This window comes from Notolabrus celidotus, chromosome 23, assembly GCF_009762535.1.
Source record: "Notolabrus celidotus isolate fNotCel1 chromosome 23, fNotCel1.pri, whole genome shotgun sequence".
Classification (NCBI taxonomy): Eukaryota; Metazoa; Chordata; class Actinopteri; order Labriformes; family Labridae; genus Notolabrus; species Notolabrus celidotus.
The window spans coordinates 19,315,115-19,335,518 of record NC_048294.1 but is presented as its reverse complement, the minus strand read 5'-3'; the positions used below and the strand labels follow the sequence as shown (position 1 = coordinate 19,335,518).

The following is a 20,404-nucleotide window of genomic DNA, read 5'->3' as shown; positions in this document are numbered from 1 at the left end:
GATGAGGAAGCTTTGTAAAATAACAATCAGTAATGGCTTGAACCTTTTAAGACTTCTAATGAATTATCTAAAATAATGAAAGTGTCTGAAAAAGCTAAAGGGTCATTAATAAGCTTGTAAGCGGTAGGCTACTTGATTTAGTTTCTCTGTTAAAATATTTTATTTCTATTGATAATTTTAAAGTCATGGTTCGTCTTGATTGTATTTATTTTATTTCAGCTGCTACTCATTCATGTCTGGTGAGTTACGATGTATAAAGAGAACAAACATGCTGTAATGCCATTGTACTGCATATTAAAACAATGTTACATTTAAATCAGGGCCCAGTTATCATCTGGAAACACATTTTTTCCTGAGGCTATTTTGAAAACCATTGACCCATTTAACCCAGTAGCCTAATTTACTACACACAAAGACACCGATCCAAAATAAACATAATTAGTTTATTTTTATCAACTTTATATTGTTAATATATGTTAAAAAGATACATACTGAAATACAAAGACTCATCCATTAAATCAAAATGTTTCATCAACATATGGTATAAATGAGCAGCTCTGTCACCCACACATCTCTCTCTCACAATGCGGTTTGTTTACATTGAACACACTTGTAGTCCTCCATCAGCAGCAAGCTGCTCATCAGAATGGATGCTCTCTTTCTTAAACACTACATTTCCCTCTTCTGCTGCGCCTGCGCCACCAGCGCAGTGGCGCTGTCAGCTCGAGGATGCTGTGAGTGCAGGAGCAGGGTGCTGGATGCTGAAGGAGAGCGCAGACAAGATGACCGCTGTCAACAGACATACGACCGGAAGATTCAGACGTATCCTTTCAAAATAAAAGCAGGAATGTTGCAGGGAAGTAGGGGAATGGAAGAATATAATTTTGTATGTAGGCTGTAAAGTGGAAAGTATATCAAGAGTTTATGTCCTCAGTACGCCTACTAATGGCGACAATGAGACGCTGAGAGGAATTATCACTTATAAGAGCTGATGGATTTTAGGCATACATGTGTGAGTCTGCAAGCATGTGTAGGACAATAAACAAAGTTTCTTGAAGAAAAGTTACCACAGCTGTGGAGCTGAAGAGTCAAGAGGACGCTAACGTGGTGAAGACATGGTGGCTTAAAACCTAAAACATGGTGAACAATGAGTAGGATGAAGAGGAGGAAGAGCCGAATGGGCTGCATTTATTCAGTAAGTTAGCCTCATGCTGAAAGTAAGCTACTTTTTTTTATTGTGCTGGACACCTAGAGAGCTAAATTTAGCTACATCCTGAAGACAGCTACTAATCTGACTATGATCTGATGGCTTTAGCAGAAGATATGTTGTGCTGTCAGTATCTCCTTTCCTGCAGCTTATTCAACTCGAGCAGTGCTGCAGATGTTTCTGTGTTTTGTAAACGTTTGCTTTTTGTGGTAACTTTAAATTATATTGTTGTTTTTTTTCCTTTTTGTAAAATTGCTGTTTTCCAATTTTTAAATCTCGTTTTCATAATATTTCAAGTAGAATCACATATTTTAGGTTGTAAGATTACTTTTATGAATTCGTTTTTGCAGAAAAAAATCGTAGACCCAGCTTTAAACAATCCACACTCTCTTTTGCAAGGTCTGTATATCAGTTTTGCTAAAATGAATAACTGCAAAGTAGTCAGTCTGCATGACTAAATTACTATAAGAACACATCTGTTTTAGCATTATTTCCTGGTATGTAAAGGCATTTCTCACTGAACAGCTCGAGGTTTAATACAAGAATAAATTAACTTGAAAAGCCAAAAATAAAGTTAACTTCCCAGCAGACTTTTAGTTTGAAAAATACCACCGGAAACGTCTCTTATTCATCTTTCTCACTTGACTCTAGTCCCGTTCCTCCACCGTGCGCCCACACCCAACCTGCACTGTGTCCTCCGTACAGTGAGGCTCCGCAGCCCTGCAGTGTCTGCGGGACATTGTCTTCATTCTGCGGCTCTTACTCTGCCTCTCTGCGTTCTCAGCAGCACCTGCAGCCGGCCTGGATCTCTGCGTCACACCGGTGTAAACATCTCCCTGCTGCGTTCATTCAGCAGCTGACTCCTGGCATCATCCATGTACTGTCAATGTGGATAGTGGCTTATTTACAGCGCATCATCTGACGGGAGAAGACATCAGACTGGCACCATGAGCAGCACTGGTAAGACCTTTATGATTGATCTGGTTCAACGACAGACACTACAGATACTTTAATGTTCTTAAAGAGCTTTCTCTGGTTATCGATAATAAGTGTGTGTTTTCTCTGTCCAACATTTATGCAAATTTTAGCCTCATTTTGATGCACAATAACATCCTCGTGTGTGAAACGTGCGTAAAATGCGTAAAACGTGTTATAAAAGGAGAATAATGAATGTATTTAGCTGCTCAGGTTTCAGTTTCAGTGTTTACTGTGTGTAAATATGCAGATGCTTCAGTAAACAATGAGGTTGTCTGCTGATCCGACACAGTTTCACATGTGTCCCTGTGATTATTTAAGTCATATGGGTTAATTAGACAGGATGAAGAGACGCCCACAGAGGGTTTGGTGGCTCTGCAGTCACTCCTGTTTCTTAAAGGCGCATGGCTGTGGTGTGTGTGCAGCAGGCCCAGACTCATGCTGATCTCCTGTCACAGCTGGCTTTGTCCCTGAGGAGAGTCTGAGAAATGCAACATGGAGCTGGTCTTCATGTGTAGTCTGTTTGCTGTACTGCAGCGACAGTGCTGTGCTGTTTGTTTTACATTATGCAAATAAATAAGTCAATGCAGCACGAGGCGATGTTGAACAACTTGTTAAAAACTGGGACAATCAGTTCTTTGTGTGCCAGAGCAAATAAAGGTAGTTTCGGGTGGAACTGCAGGGGTTGACTGATAGGGAATGACAACAACCGGTGGCAATAATGTTCTTTAAATGAACATTGCAGTTGCTCATATTTTGCACCTTTCTTTCAAGGACCTTTAGGGGACACCATGTCGAACATGAGAGGAGACGAGACTCCTTCCAGAGACGTTAGAACACAAACATTCAGATTTATGACGAGAGAAAAACAAAGTTTTTAACTTAAAGTCAGAATCAGAGGTAGGTGCTTTGGTCCAAAATCCTCTTTAGCACTCTCAACTTGCAGACCAAACCTCCAGGATGAGCTCACAGCTGGTCATTCTGGGTAGACCATGCAGAGATAACCTGAAGCCAATTTATCGTGTGGTTGTTGGCGTCTAACTCTAACATGGCTAACCCCTTTCACATAACCAACATCATCCTAACTAACTTAATAATCTTCTGTAGTACCTTTATGCTCCTGTAACGTCTCACCTCCAAGGTTAATGCCACAAAGGCAGAATGGATGGAACGAGTCATCCCAACACTGTGCTGGCATCGTAGGTAGCTGAAGTTTGTATGTATGCATGTTAAGTTTTTGCAAGTCATGCCTGTTGTACTTCCTCTGCAGTGCTGTAAAACACATCACTGAGACACCAAGATTTCGCCTTTGGGAGTAAACATAAAGTACAAACAAACAAAGGTTCCTCCCTCCTCCCTGTTAGACATTGAATCAAACAGACCTGGTATTTTCTACCTCTGTTTGCTCTGCAGCTTTAAAATGAAACATTCGGACAGGATTGTAAACCATTCCGTATTCTTTCTGTTGGCTCCAAACATCTAATGTTTCAGATTTAACCCATTAAATGTCCTGAATGTGGCATTTATCATCACAGCATGATCTACATTTATAAGAATGCTGGTGTGACACATGCATTAGAACTAGGGATGTCCCGATCCCGATCTCAACTATCGGATCAGAGCTGATCTAGGTGGTTTTTAATTGATCAGTGATCGGCATTTGAGCCGATCATCTCATCCGATCATTTACGTCCTCTGTCACTGAACACAATTTGCAGCTGAAGGATAAAGCACAAGTGTAATTGAGTGTTCGCTTAACTGTGTACACATAATGAGAACATAATAAATGAGACCTTGATGTAAAACTCAAGCCATCATCTAAATTTAATTGTAGAACTCACATGAGCACCGCCAGACACAGCACAGAAAAAAACATCAGCTCTACAAACCCTACGGTAACTCTCAAGGGACATATGGTTCAAAAAGGTGACAACAAAAACCAGACACAGGACAGTCTGCTACATTAGCATTAGCAACCTTGGGGCTAACTACTGCTGCCATTCTCTCTACTGGCATGCCACTCCATAGCTAACGGCATGCAAGCGGCATGCAACTGCCATGCAAGCTCAACTCTCTTATCTCTTGTGCAACTATTTTGACTATTATCTTGGCAAACACAAGTATTGGATCAGGACTCGATGTCAGCAAATATTCAATATTAAAAAATCTGATTGGGATCAGGGCCAAAAAAGCTGATTTTGCTAAATAGAGCCATATTTTCTCAGCTTGTATGCTATAACTTCTCTTTCACATTAACTGTGATACATATTGTAGAGTTTAGAAAATATATAAGGAAGCAAGTGGTAGAAAGCACTTCACTTCAATTCATGGTAAAAGATGTTAGTGATTTATTTCTGCTGAAAGGATCAGCAGGTGTTGTGAAAAATTACAGAAGTGTCAATATACTTTGGATTACATCCCATCCATGCATCCATATTCATCCCTTTATCCGTAAGCCAGCAGTTTAAGCAAGTCGACCCACACATCCCTCTTTAAGCTCCTCCTGGAGGATCTCGAGGCGTTCCCAGGCCAGCTGGGCAACATAATCCCTCCTGTGAGCTCTGAGTCTGCCCCAAAGTTTCCTCTCAGGTGGATGCACCCAGAACACCTTCAAAGAGTGGGCATCCTTATCAAACACCCCAACCACCTCAGCTGACTCCTTCTAAAAGTGACTGAGCAGCAGGTCTACTCAGAGCTCCTCACCCTCTCTCTAATGCTGAGCCCAAACACCCTCATTTCCAACAGTTACACCAGAATTAACACATTGTTTGACATAATATGATCCTAAACAACAGGATACTAAAGCATACATTTGACTTATGAGTTATGATTAAATCAAATGATAAGCATTATGACACAATTAGTAAAAAGATTAGATAAAACATCAAAGCTGCAAAAAGTAACGCCCACCAATTCCTGATCATTCACAGATGTAGAGACACTGTAGTCTGCACATTACATAGTATTTACCTGCAGCCAACACACAGATTTAATGAGTTTATTTTAAGAAGTGCAAGAATGGAAACTTGATGTTAACGATCTCATCCAATGGGGATGAGTTTTTTAGTGTGTTCTGCTCATCACTGACTCTTTTTTTAAGGCCACAGTTTACAGATTGTGAACATTCAGCTCTTGCATTAAATGATGTCCAAACAGTAACTCATGTATAACTGAGAGGAGAGATTTGAGCCCTTAATGAATGTATCTCTGTAAACAGAAAGCAGAGATGACCCTGGTTTAATGAGGAGACCTGTCGATGCTCTGCAGCGCTGCCGGAGCCGCTAATGAGCGAGCTGCAGTCCAGACGGGGAAATTCATTAACAGGCCTGTGTAAAGTGCAAACTCAGGAAACAAACAGGGACGTTTGTTTCTCACCACTTCTTCACGAGGACTCTGAAAAGTTTGACCCTTTGACTTTTGAGGAATGTTGGCTGGACGTGTGAACGGACTGCAACAGAAAATTCATTTCAGATCTCTACCTGTGTGTGATGACAGCTGGGCTCCACATGCAGCAGGGATAAACACTGTCAGGTGTGTGTGAGTGTGCAGAGAGAGAGAGAGAGAGAGAGAGAGAGGGGGGGGGGGGGGGAGTGAAAAAGCTATCTGGCTAGAGTTTAATTTTAGAGTTGATGTGGGTCTCAGCCTGCACATGAAGTGTCTAAAGGCATGCTCAGACACTCTTACAGCTGTGGTTCACATGTGGAACAGCTCTTCTATCTGCACTTGGATGGTAGTTTAATAAAAAGTGATGGAGGCCTGGTAAACAGATGGACATGGAGGCACTTTCTCAATCCTTTTTGGTGATTGAGAATCTCAGGAGTGAGGGAATTTATGTCCTTTTGATTGGGGTCAGTCTAGAGGAGGGCGCATAATCAGAATTTGTGGTATCGCCCAGTAAATTTACACAAATATGTCTTTGAGCTGTAGTGCAAATAAAGATCCATACTTCCTGCATCAATGTTTCTATAATGCTGTGTGTCCATGCACAAAGTAATAAACATGATACAGCCAAGTGTTGAAAAGGTGATACTGCAGATGAGGGTTGCTGATATTACAAAGTAATACTGCACATGACATCAAAAGCTATTATTGCACAGGATTTCATACAGCAGAAGACGTGGTCACATCATTTCTGTCCTTTCGCCTCATAAAGGATGAAATGTTTCCACTTAAACATCCATCCATTATCTTTACTGCTTACCCCGTTCAGGGCTGCAGGGGATGGAGGGATGAAGCCTATCCCAGCTGTGATTGGGCGCAAGGTGGTGTACATCCTGGACAGGTTGTCAGCCTATCACATATAGAGACAGATAACCATTCATGAAAACAGTCACAACTACAGATGATTTAGTGTCACCAATTATCCTGGTGAGCATGTTGTTTGGAGAGAAGCCCTGCATTCATGGGGAGAAGTCATGAATTCGACCACTGAACCTTCTTCCTGCTGCATCACCTGCTCATGTTCTATCCCTGATCATGGCACTGTTTGTTTTGCAACCTGAGGAGAAGAAATTAGCATTTAACTGTGGTTTAGTGCGAACCTGACATCATGAAGAAGTGGTAGCATCTGATTTTTGTCTACATTGTGCGGCCGTGTGCCCAAGAAGAATCTCGCAGGATGCTGTGGGAGTTACCAGAAACAAACATGAGGCTTCAGTTTATCTTACGCTCTCCTTAGGATAATAAAAATCACACCAGAGATTTCTTTAACTTAGATTAACACAGATCTCATGAGTGGGGTCTGACTTTACAAGTGTATGTGTGTGTGTGGTTGTTTGGTGCCACCAGTGTTTGTGTATCTAGTGTACCTCAGGAGTGGTTCTCTCAAGTTTAAATAAACCAGAACTGGCTTGGCCTGAACACACCCTCAGAGGAAACACAGCTGTAACATCGCTCTGCATGCCAGGCTGCATTCTTTTCATTCCTCACAAACACATCCATGCTCCATATTTAATCTGTCACTCTGCTTTATATGGTTTGGTTAACTTAATTTGGGTTTGCTTTGATCGTAGATTAGCTTGTTCATTCCTGCTCAGATTGCCACCACAGGTCACATCAGGAGAGTCCTGATCAATACTCATACTCCGACTGTTTTCCGTCTGGTTGCGTATGAACCTGCTGACTCCTCTGTGATATAACTTGTTACAGAAATTGCTCTCAGACTCAGAACACACTGAAACACCTCAGCTGGATCGATGGAACGAGTGTGTGCTGTGGAGAGCTGCAGCTTTGTTTAATGTCCGTGCATCACTCTGCTCCATCATCAGCAGTCACAGGCTGGTCTGAGAGGATCTCAGCAGCATCATAAAGCACCTGTCCTGCACAGCAACAGAGACTGAACGCCAAATAATGAACTGTTTCATAGCTGACCAGCTTTTGTCTGTGGAAATGAGTCTCATTAGTATTTCTTTACGCTACAGATTTTGACCCAGAACAAGATTTCTGCAAGAATCAATAAGTGAAACTGAAACCACCTTCCTACTCTTACATGGGACTTCCACCAGATCCATGTCCGGTCTGTCTCCAATCCGTGACAGTACGGCTTTGCACCCTCTCATCTGTCAACACCCACTGGTTACGTTTTCGGAACGCAGCACAGAGCAGGACGGCAGGACAGCTGGAGTCATGTGACGGAGGTTTTCTTGTGGTAATCCCTGAATCAGGGATTCTCCTCCTCCTCTGACCTGTTGACTCCAGGCCTGGCTCCGCTCATCATGACAGTTTGTTGTTGTAGTTAAGTGAAATACGATCTGGTGATAACACAGAGTGTTTTATTCTGAAAATTAACCGGATGTTTTCATTTTGTTTTGGTGCCTGACTTCCTGTCCCGCTCCATCTGCTCTGTTGAGATCGATGCATCGTGCATCCTGCAAAAATAGAAGTCTTGTGTATCTGATCCGGAGGGCTCCGACCTGCCGGATCATAGATGCAGCCGGATCGCAACAGAGTGGATCTAGTGGAAGTTAACACATGAACTAGAATAGAAGATCAGAGACGGAGCGAACACAGATTTGGCGGAATTTGGCCGTTAATCATGTCCAAATGACACAAGACCTGATATTACGTCAGACCTGGTTCCTTTTGAGTAGCAGCACAGTGACCTCGAAACAGGATGTTTTTCTTGTAGGGCCAAAAATATGAAAAGGTATTTGCTTTGTACTGAAACCTTGAGGGCGCAAAATAGTTGTGAAGTCGTAGAGTAGTAGGATCCTCTACTGGAGGATGTTGTAACACCATGTTGATGCTCTTAAACACTCTAAAAGTATTACTATGATTTTAGACATTGTGATTTCACAGAATATGAACTCTGAATTAAGACCGTTTTTGTAAAAGGTCTAGTAGATTCTAATTATTGCAATATATTGCAACTCATTCAAAACCTACCCCTAAAAAAGTTGCAGCATTTTTCCAACTCAGACCTGAAGGTCAGAACGACATTGCTGCAAGTCTTTGAGTGAAAGCACTAAGAATGAATATGAAAAGCAGAATAGATTATGTGTGAATGGATGGATTACCTCCCCCAGTAGCATCAAGAATTTTGCATCATGTGTCCTGCTACCTCTTTGTAGTTTGCTCTTGCTTTGCGTCTCATTGTGGAGATGAGCTGTCAGCATCTCAAGCCTCTGCTGCTCTCTCGTCCCGATAGAGATCATCTGTCCCCATGTATAGACCATGAGCTGAATGTGGAGGAAACATTGTCTGACTGTTGTTTGTGAATTCACGACAGATGTGATTCACATTTGATGATTTACAACAGAGCTTCCGCCCCGGAGGAAGTCAGCAGGAGCAGCTTGTTCAAATTAAAAAGTATGTCGTGCATAACAGCCCCGGATGTGGAAGTGTGCAAACGTTAACACCACTGAGGTGCAAAGAGACACCGCCTGTCAAATTAACTCCTGATTAGGACAAAAGTATTCATGTCAAAGTCATATTTACATACTTTATGCACATGTTTATTTTACCATCAACCCTCTGCGGATGGATGAAAAGTCCCTGTTAACGCTTATGAAATAGATGCTTTTTGTAATGAGGCTCATCTGCATAGACAGGGGGAAGTTTTGCCCCAATTTAATGCATAAGGGATCTTTTAAATGCATTCAAACAGCACCAGCACACACAGACAATATTTGTTCTGCAGCACTGTTTATGTTGCATTTAACTATTTCATGAATTAGATGGCACATTCTCGTCTCCCTTGCAGAGGTCTAGTGGGTGCAAAATCTGCAAAATCCTCTTTTGAATCATCCTGAGTGACATTAAAAACAGAAATGCAAAATGCTCTTTCAGCATGCATCTTCTCAATGACTTACGCCTCTTATTTGTGATAACTAACCATGACCAGGTTGATATTAAACGTTGATATCACAGCTTCATTTGAGTAAGCATGTTCATAAATTAAAGGTTGAACTGTGTAATTTGAACACATTACCGGATAAACAGTAACGTTTGTGTAGAATTTAATGTGTGGCTTTAAGTTTGTATGTTCAATATCAACTCAAAGAACCCAGGCGTTGAACAACTGTACCGACCAGCTTCTTCTTCGGTGCTTCGCTTGGCAAACATCTAAGCCACCGAAACACAATCACTAATAATAACACCAGCTATGACTCAGCAACTTCTGGCTAAGCACTGGCTAGTGACGCTGTCGGGCTGGTTCCCTCTGGTTCTAAATTATGTGTCACACGTCCCATGTGCAGATGCAGCAGAGTGCAGGAGTGTGTACTGAAATGTGTGTGCCTCCAGGGTGTGTGTGTGTGTGTGTGTGTGTGTGTGTGTGTGTGTGTGTGTGTGTGTGTGTGTGTGTGTGTGTGTGAGACTGTGTGCTCTGTGTCAGGTATGAGGATGTGTGTGTTTACTCAGGCAGTTTGCACAAAGTGTTTGTTAAAGTGGAAGAGAGAAAGGTTAAATGCTGGTTAGTCTGCGTGAATTTGCATGTTACAGAACATGAGGACACATCGGGGTCATGATCACCTTACTGAGCTTCTGATTAGCCTAAACATGTATTCACTACACATTATCCCTAATAATGTATTATAATTATTAACAAAGACACAACATCAAGACAGGATTAGATCCAGTCTGATCTCATCTTAATCCACCATGAGCAGAGCACTTTGCAGCATTTAGCAAGTTACAGTGGCAAGGACAAACTTCCTTTAACAGGCAGAAACCTCCAGCAGGACCAGACTCATGTTAGACACAGATCTGCTGAGACCGTGTTGGAGAGAGGGATAGAGGGAGATGAAGAGAGAGAGATGATAGTGGTGAGATGGATAGTAGTAGTTGTAGCAGCTGGAGTCTGGCAGGTCCACAGCAGCAGGTCGAGATCGAGAGGAACCTACGAGACAAGGGAGCTCAGGGACTCCAGAAAGGTCTATGGTTAGGAACTTTAATGGGACAGGAAGAGTTACAGTAAGAGACAGGCAGCCAGTGTGTTAGTTCTAAGCCTATAGCAGCATAACTAAGAGCTGGTCCAAGCCTGATCCAGCTCTAACTATAAGCTTTATCAAAAAACAAAAACATGATTGTATTGATTTTAAAATGTGTGCAGCATGCAATATTTGTGAGATGTGGTTTCAGTTACCCCTTTTCCCATTTTCTGCTGCAGCGCCGGAGCGAAACCACGTCGCCACTCCGCCTTTGATCTTTAACACTGAACCCTGCACTGTAACATCTGTGTGTGTACTTACTAAGTGTTACGGATGTTTAACAAGCAAACACATACAGTATCATGAGCTTCATGTACATATAATCTCAAATGCACACACATCGAGTGTTCTACAGGGATGCCATTCAGCTCTGTGTCCACTCTGTACTTCCTCTGGTGCCGGCTTAGCTGTAAGACAACTTCGATCTGTCATCGCATCTCTGTGACATTTACATTTACAGCGAGGCATAACATGGGTGTATCAGCCTCATGTTGAAGCAATGTCAAAGAGGCTCAGGACAGATTTCATATTTAGGACAATAAGGTACAGTGTTTCATATTGACGCTTTGACGCCGTGATGCTCTGTGTGTGCTGCAGAAAGTGCTGAGTGGATTTTGGAGTAGGTTTTGCTGGATGAACTGTCTTTGACGCCACTTTCTGTATCACACGTGTTTTTTGCACAGTTATTTTATGCAGAAACATAAACACAAATACAAACCTATGACTGACTCAAAGCAGCCCAATATTTAGTCTAACTATCATATTAATAATATGTAGTTGAAGATTCCTGATAGATTTTTGTTCAGCAGTTCTTCGTCGCTTCTTTCCTGAAGTTACGTCTCTTCCTCGAGAACAGAGGGACCACTTGTTATCAAACTTTCATAAACTCTTGACTCTGTGTTCTCTTGACTTAATGATATAAAGTGCTTCTCAGCTCCTCTGGCTGGCTCAGTCGTGCCCTCACTGCTGCTGTTGCTGCAGAGTGAAATCACAGAACAGACGAGTGTCGGGCAGATCCAGGCTGCAGTCAGGCTGACACCACAGCTCCTCTTACTGGGATAAATACTGGCTGATCTCACCAGTGCTAAGCCTCTGCACTGGGGCTGCACAGACAAACACACACACACACACACACACACACACACTGTATACACAAACACACGCACACACACAGCAGTAATTAAGCTGACAATGTGGTGTGGGCTCGTGACATTTCCCTGCTGCCTGCTATTCTACACAAGCCTTTGATGGGGAGAAGAATGGCATTTTGTTTGTCCTCCATGACTGCACGCACCGAAAAGTTCAGTCGCATCACAGCTCAAGAATCAATGTTTAAACTTGTCATTATAAAATACAGTTTACGTACCTATACATGGAGGGTTTCACTCTATGCATGGTTTAAAACCTGCTGTCATGGGACGCCAGCCGTGTTTACATGGATGAGTAGTTATCAGAGTGACAGACTGATCAGAGTAAAAATGCTGCAAGAAAACACCTCAGTCAGAAGAAACTGGTCTGATCTGAAACAAGTAAAGGAAGTTTCAAAAGAGGATTGAAGCATTCTACATGATTTTGTTAGTTGCATGAGTATCCGTGCAAACTTTTGTTCCTATCATTCCCACTGCACGTCTGCAACCTCGTGACGCTTTCCTTACAAGGAGGAGGACAGTAATGGAGAGGACAGAAACATGGTGGAAGCAAAGCAAAATAAAACTTACTTAAATGAGACTTTAAAAAAACTCTGGGTTGTTCAACATCTCGATGGTTGAAAGGCTGAAAACACAGAGTTGTTGGTGTGATGTGAAAGACCTCCTGCACTCTCCCTGTTTATAGATTTTGCAGGAACATGTTCTGCTGAGTCTGCGGCTTAATGAGGGAGAACAGCAGAAACAAGAGTTTGTTTGTTGTACAGATTGTAGGTCCAATTTGATCAGAGTAAATGAAATAAATAAAAACAGACATTAATCCAGCTGAACAGATTTGTGCATGTTCAAATGGTTATATTCAGACTAAACACTGCATGCATGCTGCACGTCTCAAGTTAAAATCTCTCCTCAGGTTGAAGACAAACTGCACATGCTCACATTGTTTCTGACTAAAAAAAGGAACATCTTTAAAGTAGTTTAAATCTGGTCTTTTAAATCTGGACTCTACTTTTACTTCTGTTGGGGTCTTAATTTAAGTTGGTACCAAAAGTTTTGGAATTGCTTGGATTTATTCAGCCTGCAGCCACAAAATAGGCTATCATGGCTGCAACTAGATCCTCAGGAAGGTGTGTAAATTACTGCTGCTTTTTCTGCAACATGCAAAGATTATTATTATTTTTTGTTCATCTTTGGGCCTTCTATGGCTTTTATGAGAGGGTAGGATTGTTGCCATAATAGTAATATGTGAAAAGAGAGAGCAGGGGATGATGTGTGCCAAAGAGTTGAGGGTCAAATTAAACTTTCAAGGACTGCTTTTGTTGATGAAGCGTGTAATTTAACTGCTAAACCAAACTACTGCCTCAAGATTGTTTTTCTGAGTTTGTGACAACTTTAAAATCAGGATCCATTCAGTGAGAAACCTCAACGATGAAGGAGGTCTCAGCAGATGTGTAACTAACATGAGTCTGGTCCTGCTGGAGGTTTTTGCCTGTTAAAGGAAGTTTGTCCTTGTCACTGTCTCTTGCTAAATGCTGCAAAGTGCTCTGCTCATGGTGGATTAAGATAAGTCCTGTCTGTAAGATCACCACTGCTTCTAAAATAATCAGTCTCCGCCATCACTAGATTGCAACCTCAATAGAACAGGGCATAACTCATCCGCTGAACACATATCTCATCCCACTCCCATCAGGTTGCAGGTACAGGTGGAGGTGTAGAAGGGCTCGCCTCTGGAAAAGCCTGATCCCTGCTGCTATAGCTGCCCTGAACAAAAGGCCTCGCTGAACAGTTTAGAGTGCAGACTTGGTTTTTTTGAATATTGGTGTTTGCTTGAAGTGTATTTCGTGTTCTTTTTGTGATGTCTATGTCTGTGGAACACAGGAGGAACTGTGGAGAAGAATTTCCCAAGGGGACAATACAGTCTAAAGTCCAAGTCTAAAGATGGGGCTGGATCTTATCCTGTCTTGATGTTGGCTCTTTGTTAATAATAGAACATAAAGTAGGGTCTACCCTTCTCTGTTTGGAAAGAGTCTTCAGATAACGTGTTGGGATTTGATGCTATATGAATGAAGATTGATTGATTGATGGTTTGAAGAGAGATGTTGCAGCTTTTTAGTGCCAAAAATCATCTCTTCAATCAGACTCAACCAAAATAAGAGTTACATTTCCTCCCAGAATATCAAAGAAGGTCTGCCCCAGCCTTGACCTGACAGCTTTTCATGCTTTTAGTCAAACAATCATCAGACCTAGAATAACTGTTTTGAAATCACCACAGTAACACAAAAAACATGAACAAACCCTTCTTTCAGGACGACTATAGCTTCTGTGTCCTCCAAGGCAGAATGACTAGCTCTGTTTATGGAGTTTGGAATCTTTGAAGAGGCTGCTTCAGGTTAATAAATGTTCTTAATTCTATTATTGAGATGTCGGTTACTTTAAATAACAACCTGTTAAAAAAAATGCCTTTCTAATGTACTATACTTACTACGACGTGGCGAGATGGCGTCCAAGGATTTTGTTGCAGCCAGGTTTGCAGCTGCATGCTGAAGTAAAGTTCACTGAAGTGATTCCAAAACTTGTTGCTTCATCTAACAGTCATTCAGAATCCACCATATACAAAAACACTGGAATGACCCTTTATTAATGGACTTAATTTCTGGAGTCAAAGGAGAGAAAAGTGCATATTTAGGGTTTCAGGATGTCTTTTAATGTGTAATAAGGTAAACTTCTGGCACCGCCTAAATCAAAAGGGTAAAGAGGACTTTTTTGTAATTGAGTTACAACAGTCTCTAACGGAGATATGAAACATCCATTCAGAGAGAAATGAGCACCCTCAGGCGCTCCCGATCTCTCTAAAGAAGTGTCTCTGTGTATCCACTCAGTCATGCTTTATTCAGTCCCTCCTGGACGTCTCTCAGCTCCTGCCTGCTGCACGGAGCATTAATTGAGTCTTCGGTGTTGGACATACTGAGTGTGTGACATTTAGGTGTGACGGCAGCCATTGAGGTCAGCCATGCATTTTACAGTCAGTGTAATATACAGAGTGATGTTACAGGCTGCGTTCAAGCAGCTGCAGCATGCTCATTAAATCTGCAACGTGTAGTTTCATCAACCGGAGAGAGCTGCTCATGTGATTCTTAAATATATATATCATTATTATAAAGTCATTTATCCTGGCTGTGTGTGGGACGATGTTTGTCTCTGCTTTCATCAGTGGTTTGGAATTCCATTTCCTGTCTCTATGTTGGCTCTGGAACATATGAAGATCCAGCCATGCTGAGAGAGTTAACTGCACAGTTGAAAAGCAGCATTTGTTTGCATGTTACTGTAGACATTTGCTTTTGATGCAGCAATCGTTCGTTGCAGGGCTGACAGCAGATTGATGATTTTCGAATATTTGAATATTCGTTCACTTAGTAAAAATCGAAGAGTTACTGCAAATATTTTCTCATTTTAAAAGTACAATAGGACAGGTCTGTGTGTGTTTGTGTAGGGGAAGGAATTATTCCAATAATCGTCCAATAAATGTCAATGATTATCGAATAGTATTTTGGCTTGAAATGCCCATCCCTATCCTGTACAAGTCAAAAACACTTCCGACATGAACTGTTTCTGCACACTTCACTGTTTCAGCTCTCTGAGTTCCTGATTGTGGAGAAGAGGCAACACAAAGAGTCTCTGTGGTACACTGCAGCTCTACCGTAAATATTGATACTATATGGATCTAACTGGAAGACTTTTAAAGGCGTTTCAGAGTACGCCCTGCAGCAGGTGCTGACATGGAGCATTAGGAGCAGAAGTCTAGTGCAGAGGGGGTCGGCTGGTGGACCTGTGGGTTTGACATCTTGTGTGGGTTTGAAGCAGACACTCATGGTTATGGAAAGTTCAATGACTCTTGTGTTTGTGTTTGTTACGTTTCCTCTCACAGTTCCTCCTCTACTCTGATGATCCGGTGCACACAGCACTGCAGGAGCCTTTAATAGTATTTAGTAGTAGTATTTAATATAATTTTGCCCAAATAAGGGCATGGCTGAATTGTTTGGAACACTGTAGCTGTTAGTGAGGAGGCTAAAGGCCCGCTTCTTCACCTCACACCAACTCGACAGACGTTAGGTTGAGTTCAGCATTTCCAATATGGGGTCTAATTTTTTTTTTCCAGACATGTGGAGCTCTTTAGAAACAAACTACATTGAGGTTACAATAACAAAATGTACGTCTCGTTAAGGGCTGTAAACGAAAATCATAAAATTATTGAAAACTATAACATTGTGTTTAGAAACGTAGAGAATCAGGGACATTCATCAGGGGCTCAGGACTAATCACTCACAAACGAGGATGTTAAGTTGACCTCAATTAGCCCTCATCAGACGATCACCTACATCATGGATGTTTGTGCGGGTGACTGCGTGGACGAGACTCTGATAACCACACTCTACTGGATGCAAAACATCCTCGGTCCTTCTTTGGCACAAACTCACCAAGACCATCACTCTTCTCAGAGAAACTCCCTCGTGGTGTTTTTTGTTGTCTCTGTATGAAACCCTCAGCATTTTTTCTGCTTCTCCTTTTTAATTCAGTTATTTGTCTTGATTTTGTCCTGACTCTCCGTCTCCTCTGTTTCCTCTGGTGTCAGCTGTACTGTACAGTAACTGTTCTAGAGGGTTGGGTATGAATTTAGTCGTCTTCTCAAAATGAGACCCAGATAAATCTTCATACAGAATTTACTCTGCAGACTCTCACATACGCACAGACGTACAGAAACAATGATTTATTCAGTTCACTGCGCTCCTCATTTGACATATTTATAAATAACTAACAGTGCTCCCTTCACTGATAGATCAAATGAATCTATTCTCTTCCTCTCAGTGCTGAATGAACTTAAAACATGAGAGAGCGTGTTTGATCTGACAGACGCTGAAGCTCCTCTCAGTATTTCACCGTAAATAAAAGTGGGCGCTCTCAGCTGCAATTTACAAGAGGTGATCTTCTGGTGTAATTAAATCCCTGCATTAAAAATGAAACTTAAGATGTTACAGTGGATCATGGGCTTTAACCCCCAAAACACAAGTCTATGAGAGTGATCAGGTAACAGAGATCTGTGTCTCTCCCCACCAAGAGATTGATCTCAATAGATTGGAAGAAGACAACCAGAACAACAGACCCTCTCAGTTACATAATAACGTAATGTGTTTGAGTGAAACTGGAGTCCACCATTTCTGTGAATGTCATCAGACAGAGTTGCGTGAAGTTATTTTCTTCTGTGATGAAGTATAGGTACAGTCCTGAAGTAATGGTGTTCACCGGGACTGTTGTACACAAACCCCGGGTCAGTGTTTTGGGACTTGTTTCAAGTGCATCATGGGGATTTTTGCAGCTAGCCTGAAGGCTAACTGTGCACTTAAGACCTGGATCAGATTCCTGCTATGTGGGGAGAAGGAGAGAGATCGATCAGCTTCTGTGAATAATTCATCAACTCACTCTCTCCTGATCCTGTGTGTGTGTGTGTGTGTGTGCACGTGTGTGTGTGCAGTGATCGATCATTCCTGCAGAGTGGATTGTCGTCTGTTGCTCTGCCTGCATTCACTGGATGAAGAAAAGCTTTTAATAAAGGATTTTCCTCTGTGTGCCGCTCCTCTCTCGGCCTCTTTCTTCAGCAGCGTTACTGAAATAATCGACTTCTCTCCTCCTAATTTTCTTTCCTAATTTCCTCTCCTTCTTACCTTTTCTTTCCTCTTCTCTTTCATGTTCATTCCTTGAGTCTCTTGCAGCCTCCACGCATCCCCAGCGTAAATGAACCAATTAACCAGATTAACACACCCAAATCGCTCTGTGCGCCGTGTGTTTAAGGAGGTTTAAGCAGGAACCTAAATGTGGGTCACATCAGTCTCTCTTCTTTGTTAACGCTCTGCTTAAGACTGGAGGAAGATGTTGCGAAGACGCAGATTTGCTTCATGTTGTGCTTCCCTGAGGATCACTAATCCTGAGCACCAACATGAGCTTTAGTGAGCTGCTGCTTCTTTGTGGGACGCTCCACGCTCAGCGTTTGTGTGTATTTGTGAGGACCAGAGGAGGATGAAGGGATGATATTTTAGAATTTTTCTATGTAAGAGATGAAACAGAAATAGGTTTTGGTTGTTTTGTTTCTCTTGTATTGATTTTCCTCTCATATTGCATGCTTAATGACATGCTGCATAACTGTATGGTGCCCCTATATTTATGCATGCATGATCACATTCAGAGGGGCGTGTGTGTACACCCACACCAGTGCCATGGGATGTAGAAATGGAGGCCAGAGAAGCATTGAAAAATTGAGCTAAAATGCTTCCAGCTGTTTGATATGACTGGAATTTAAATACTGTCCTGATACGGCATGAACAGGATTTTTTCTTTATTTAGGTCTGTGTTTTGCCAAGAGTCCTGCAACATGTTCTCATTTTGATACACAGGCTGGAATCATCACTTGGCAAGAAATTGTAATGAGTTTTTTCTTATTCAGGGAGAAGTCACAGACTGAAAATCAACACAATGTGCACAAAATCTGCAAAATATGTCTTTTTACGTAGTCAGAGCAGAGTCTGTCACAGTCTTTAACTCAAAGTGAAAGTTCCTCACAGAGCTTTAAGTAAGCTCTGTAAGAAGGGGTTCTATTTTCCATAGCTACCTGCTAACCACACATTATCCCGCTTATCACCCAGCTACAAACTTAAATATAAACATGTTGGTAAAAAACTTTGATTTAAGATTATTTCATTGATTTAAAATGATGAATGTGTACCGTTTTAAAATAGTCCCAGGGATTCCTCATCAGTTATCGTTCCATAGTGATGGATTCTTCTCTGCCTGTTGCGATGGATTTAACATGAAGCTGTCCTCATTCAGCTCTCCTTCTTCTCTGAGCTCTGTGGTTCACACACCTTTAAAAATAAACGAAGCAAATGTCATCATCACCACCGCTCATCGTTTAAGTTTCTTTGTAGAGATCGCTTACCTAAAGTTTCTCTCACCTGCTCCGCTCGTTGATAATATTGCCGTACAGGATCCAATACGAAAATGTCCGTTGCCTGCTGATTTAGCATGCTAACCCAGGGGTGTCAATCTCATTTCAGTTCAGGGGCCACATTCAGCCCAATTTGATCTCAAGTGGGCCGGACCTGTAAAATATTAACATAATAACCTATAAATAACAAAAACTCTAAATGTTTCCCTTTGTTTGCAAAAAAATGTACAAGTACATTCTGAAAATGTTTATATTTCATGAACTATCTTTTTACAAAAACAGTTGTTGTATTTCTCGCCATGATGAGTCTCATATAGGGCCATATATTATATTCTTTAAGCCCTGAAACCTGCTGTAAACACACCAAACACACAGGTTACCCATTCACCTGACACAGAGTGTAATGTTTACTGCAAAAGAACAGATAGATTATACTAGACCTTTATGGACCCCCCAGCCGGTCCAAAAAGTCTATGATTTTCCACCGGATTATGCCAACTGCAAATATTCTTTTTCCTCACTTCGAGAAAAAAAAGTCCCGGAGTGCCATTCAGGTGCCCCCCCTGTAGGACAAATTTGAAATACAAGTTACATTTATTGAAGAATTGCAGTCAATGTCTTCTCTGTAATTTCAAAAGTCATCCTGTGGGCCGGATTGGAACCTCTGGCGGGCCGGTTTTGGCCCGCGGGCCGTATGTTTTACACCCCTGTGCTAACCGAAGCTAATGTTTACATTGTTTTGATGCTAAACTGAAACTGAGACTCTAAACTGAGACTCACCAGAAACAGATGAATGGGCAGTCCTCTGGGGGATGCAATAAGTTGGCATAGCTTTAAACTGCTTCATCCTGCAAACCGCTTCCTCTCCTCCCCCCCCAGCTCCTCCTTTCTGCTGTCTGATTTTACCAGTGTCACATTTAAATTCACTGATGCTCGCTCTGTTCTGTATCCTGGGGTCTTTGCTGATGCTCTGCATGCTATGAAAGAGAGTGGAGGTGTGCTCTGCCCGCCTCATGCTTTGGCACTCCATGTAGGCATGTGGAAATATAACTTAGATAGATAGCTTGTTGAATGCATTTTGAAGAGAGCGATCCTGACTGAAACTGAGAGATGACTTTATCTGAAAGATTAAATACTCACAATGTTGTATTCGAACATATTGTCGCTCCTCAAGTTGCTGATTGGACTGTAAACAATGAAGAACAGGGAAAAGGGAAAAGGAAGTCTCGTCTGGAGGTCGTTTCTCGTAAAATGCTGGCTACACCGGAAACACAAAGAAGTTTGTCTTTGTTCTCAGAAGCATGTTCTCTCATCAGATAATAAAACAAACTTTAACTCAGCTTTAGATCTCAGTTATACGCTGTAGGCTCATGATGATAAAGTTTATTTTCATTTGAACTGATGAGAAGAAGAGAAGGAAGAAGGAAAGTAAGGAAGGGGAAGGAAGAGTCATTCCAGGTCATACTACAGCTACTGTAACAAGCTGATTTCCATCCTTCTTTCTGGCACTCGTCCATTCATCCCCTCTTCACTGGTTCCCCTTGGTTACAGCCTCATTTATCCTCCTCCTCTCTAAGATGAAAGCTTGGGAGTGTGTGATGTGTGTGTGTGTGTGTGTGTGTGTGTGTGATATCTCCTGTCAAGTCAGACGTAT

The 20,404-nt window shown here is 41.8% G+C and overlaps 1 protein-coding gene across 3 annotated transcripts in view; it reads left to right on the top strand.

Moving 5' to 3' along the window:
- The first annotated feature begins 718 nt into the window (after nt 1-718).
- ablim2 (actin binding LIM protein family, member 2) overlaps nt 719-20,404 on the top strand; it is a 111,342-nt gene continuing 91,656 nt past the window's right edge. Inside the window, exons 1-2 of one of the 3 annotated variants that reach the window (XM_034677035.1) lie at nt 719-1,195; nt 1,859-2,167. In XM_034677035.1, coding sequence (XP_034532926.1) covers nt 2,155-2,167 — 13 coding nt within the window. In that variant the 5' untranslated portion in view covers nt 719-1,195; nt 1,859-2,154. Of the gene's footprint in view, nt 1,196-1,858; nt 2,168-20,404 lie in introns of those variants that run through there. The other 2 variants (XM_034677038.1, XM_034677036.1) reach the window with 2 other exon arrangements.